This window comes from Lolium perenne, chromosome 2, assembly GCF_019359855.2.
Source record: "Lolium perenne isolate Kyuss_39 chromosome 2, Kyuss_2.0, whole genome shotgun sequence".
Classification (NCBI taxonomy): Eukaryota; Viridiplantae; Streptophyta; class Magnoliopsida; order Poales; family Poaceae; genus Lolium; species Lolium perenne.
Window position 1 is genome coordinate 322,595,169 of NC_067245.2, and position 3,092 is coordinate 322,598,260.

Sequence of the window (3,092 nt, forward strand, 5' to 3'; positions counted from 1 at the left end):
GATTATTTTTTCACTGGCTTCATCATAGATAACATTCCGTTCAAGTTCTAATTTCTAAAATCATTATTAAAAGATTAATGCTATACATAGGATGTTTTCTATCTGATTTTTGTACAAAGTGTAGTGTGTACTCACATATGCATCACACATGCACCGATATCTTGTCCCAGAAGAAGAGAAATTAAAAGAACGGATTTAGCCATCGAGTCAGTACATGCATCGGGTAGAAAACGTCGTATAGGTGCTTCCGTTATTGAAGGTAAATAGTGAGGAGGAAACCAAAACCTGTTGGGAGTACTATTAAAAGGAGGACAAGCTCATGACTAGTCGCACGATGTTCACCTAAAACTTTTATTCCAACATATACACGGGAGATATTTAACTCTTAACTGCTAAACTAAGTAGATATGGCACTAATAAGTGCCCAAAACCTAACGAAAACTTTCTAAAGCAAAAAAAAAACTTTATACAGCAAGATCTAATTGAGTTATGGCTATCTAAAACAAGATCTAATTGAGTCCTAGGAACTCCTTGATGGGGTCTTCCAACTGCTCCATGACTGTCTCCCATCCGGCCTGGGTGGGGTTCATGTCATCCCAGTAGAAATACTTGTCAGCTTTCTCGCAAAGGGTGTAACGGTAGTCCGTGTCAGACTGGCCCAGCTGACCACAATACCCATTCGGATCGATACTCTGGCAGCATGGCGCCAACCTCTCGTCGAAGAAGCTTGAGACCTCCGTGTTGTCGCCTACACATATACACATCAGAGGTTTATCATCACTATATGCAAAGTTCAAGCTAACAAGTAACGGGTATTAATGTTGCATGCATGTATAGATAGTGTACCGTCAACAATGTTGGTGAAGGCGTTGTTGATATCAATAATGTGCACGTCTTCCATCTCTTTAAGCAGCCTCTTGAGGTTCCTGTTGTGGACAGTAGCGTAATTGTTGCCTCCGCGGTCGCACCTGGTGAAGCCGTTGGGCATGGTCTGCGACGGCGCGCAGCCGACGGGGGGAACATTGTTGATGAGAACCTTGGCCACCCCCATCTCCTGCAGGCGCTGCACGTTAGTGACAATCTCCGTCGTCACTTCCCTGATAAAATCGTTGATGCCCATGTCCATGCCACCAGCGTCGCCGACGGTGACGTAGTCGTTGCCGGAGAAGGCGATGAGGGCGACGGAGTGCTCGACATGCTTCCTGGAGATGGTTCCGTCGGCGATGAGGGACTCAAACCTATCGACCTGGTGGCGGAGGGTGGACACCCTCTTCTTATTACTAGGAGGGTGGTACACGGTGGAGCCGCCGATGGCGAAGGTCATGCCAGACTTGTCCCAGGTGTTCCTCTCCGTGAGCATGTACGCCGGAGGTGCTACGTCGAGCCCCATGATGTTTGCTGCAAGGATCAAAGGATGTGAACAACTGTTAGGTTGGGAAGTAAAGCTTATATATGATGTGCACTTGTTAGATTTGAGTGTTAGGATGGGAAGTAAAGCTTAAACATCGTGTGCACTTGTTAGATTTGAGTGTAGAGCTAGCTCGATCGATTGGAAAGCAAGACGTACGTACCGACGAGATCAGATTGGACCATATAGTTGGAGAAGCGGCCGGTGGGGTTGTCGCGCCGGTCGGTAAAGGAGCCGTAGGGGAAGAACCACTGCCGTGAATCCTCTGATTCAACGGCCGAGCCCAGGACGGGATCCACCGGCGGCTTCCGCGTGTTGCCGTTGTCGCCGAAGGAGTCGCCGAAGACGAAGAGGTGGCGCAGCTTGGGACGATCGTCAGGGTTCGGCCTAGACTCCACACGAGCAACTGTTTCACCATAGATTGTATCAAGATTCAAGAGCAGATCTATCCACGAATTCGAGAGAAGAAATAATGTATGCGATGGACGTACCATTGAGCACGAGGAAGAGGATGCAGATCGAGAGGATCTTCATGGTGGCTCGCATAGGGAGGGAGGCGTTGCTGGTGGGCGTGCGTTGATGATGTTTGCAGATGAGGCGCGCCGGTATTTATATTAGGGAGGTAGCTATCTCGTATGCATGGAGACTCATGGAGATACGATCGACGTGGCTATTAGGTATGTCGGTATGTGGCTATCGTAGCATATGCATGGAGACTGATGGAGATACGACGTAGGTATGTCGGTATCTGGCTATCGTAGTATGCATGGAGATAGACGATTGCATTTTAAATCCCAAAATCAAATCAAGACTCCATCGCTAACTGTCCGCGGCCTCGTCGAGATTCTGGATACCATCCTTGTCTGCGTCGTGGTAGGTTCTGGAAGCACGGAACTCGTACGCCAACGTATGACCTTCGGAGGAGAGGACTCGATCCACAAAATTGTGGAGATTGATTATTGAAGGGTCTCCCAAAGCGGCAAGGCTTGCGTGGCTTCCCTCATCGAGATCTCGATGGACTCTGCCGCATCGCAACCGGAGCGAAAAGAGAGCTGGAGAAGGCGGCGATCGACTGCATGCTGTCCATGATCATGTACGTACGACGCGGCCATGGAATTGAAACGGCGATGGGTCACTCAGCCATGGTGGAGAAGGAGAGGGACGTGAGCGGCGTCACAGGGTTCACCGCCATGCTTCTCTCTCGTCCCTCCGAGAATGCATGTTCCTGCGTCCCCGCTGCTAGCTCGTTTCTCTCAACTTAGTTGATGAAATTAAGTACGGCACCATGTGCGCTCGTGGGTTAGGAGTAGGACTAGATTCTCCATTTGGAGGAGAAGTGGGAAAGAGAATCTCAAGGTCTCCATGGCTAGCTCGTTCATCGATCAGGAGCTGGACCCGAGGAAACGAAGGGAAAGGAAGAAGAAAGGAACAAGAACCCATCCATGTGAATTGAAGAGCAGCACTCTCTCCCTCCACATATATTGCTATTCCATCTGGTCCAAATTAAGTGACACTCTTTTGTCTGGATAAGATGTATTATCTCAGTTTACAAATAGATCGCGTTTTAGAATTAGTCAAAATCTAACTTTGTAACGTTTGACTAAATAGTTAGGAAAAAACCAACATCTATAACGTAAAATCTATAGTACTAAAGTCGTCATAAACTATATATTCATATTATATG

General features: G+C 47.9%; 1 protein-coding gene across 1 annotated transcript; it reads right to left on the reverse strand.

Annotated features, from left to right (window-relative positions):
• Positions 1–509: 509 nt before the first annotated feature.
• Positions 510–1,942, reverse strand: LOC127329686 (GDSL esterase/lipase At5g03600-like). Its single transcript, XM_051356158.1, has 4 exons — positions 1,900–1,942; positions 1,572–1,814; positions 847–1,398; positions 510–748 (listed from the first exon to the last, which is right to left on the reverse strand). Exons 1-4 carry the CDS (start codon positions 1,940–1,942, stop codon positions 510–512), a joined length of 1,077 nt encoding a protein of 358 aa, XP_051212118.1.
• Positions 1,943–3,092: the final 1,150 nt, after the last annotated feature.

Bases quoted from the DNA above. Each gene is read 5' to 3' on its own strand.
- LOC127329686 (XM_051356158.1), bottom strand. From the start codon at position 1,942: ATGAAGATCCTCTCGATCTGCATCCTCTTCCTCGTGCTCAATG. The intron at 1,815-1,899 runs GTACGTCCATCG...ATGGTGAAACAG, and splicing joins CCTCTTCCTCGTGCTCAATG to TTGCTCGTGTGGAGTCTAGG. The intron at 749-846 runs GTACACTATCTA...GTATATGTGTAG, and splicing joins CTTCACCAACATTGTTGACG to GCGACAACACGGAGGTCTCA.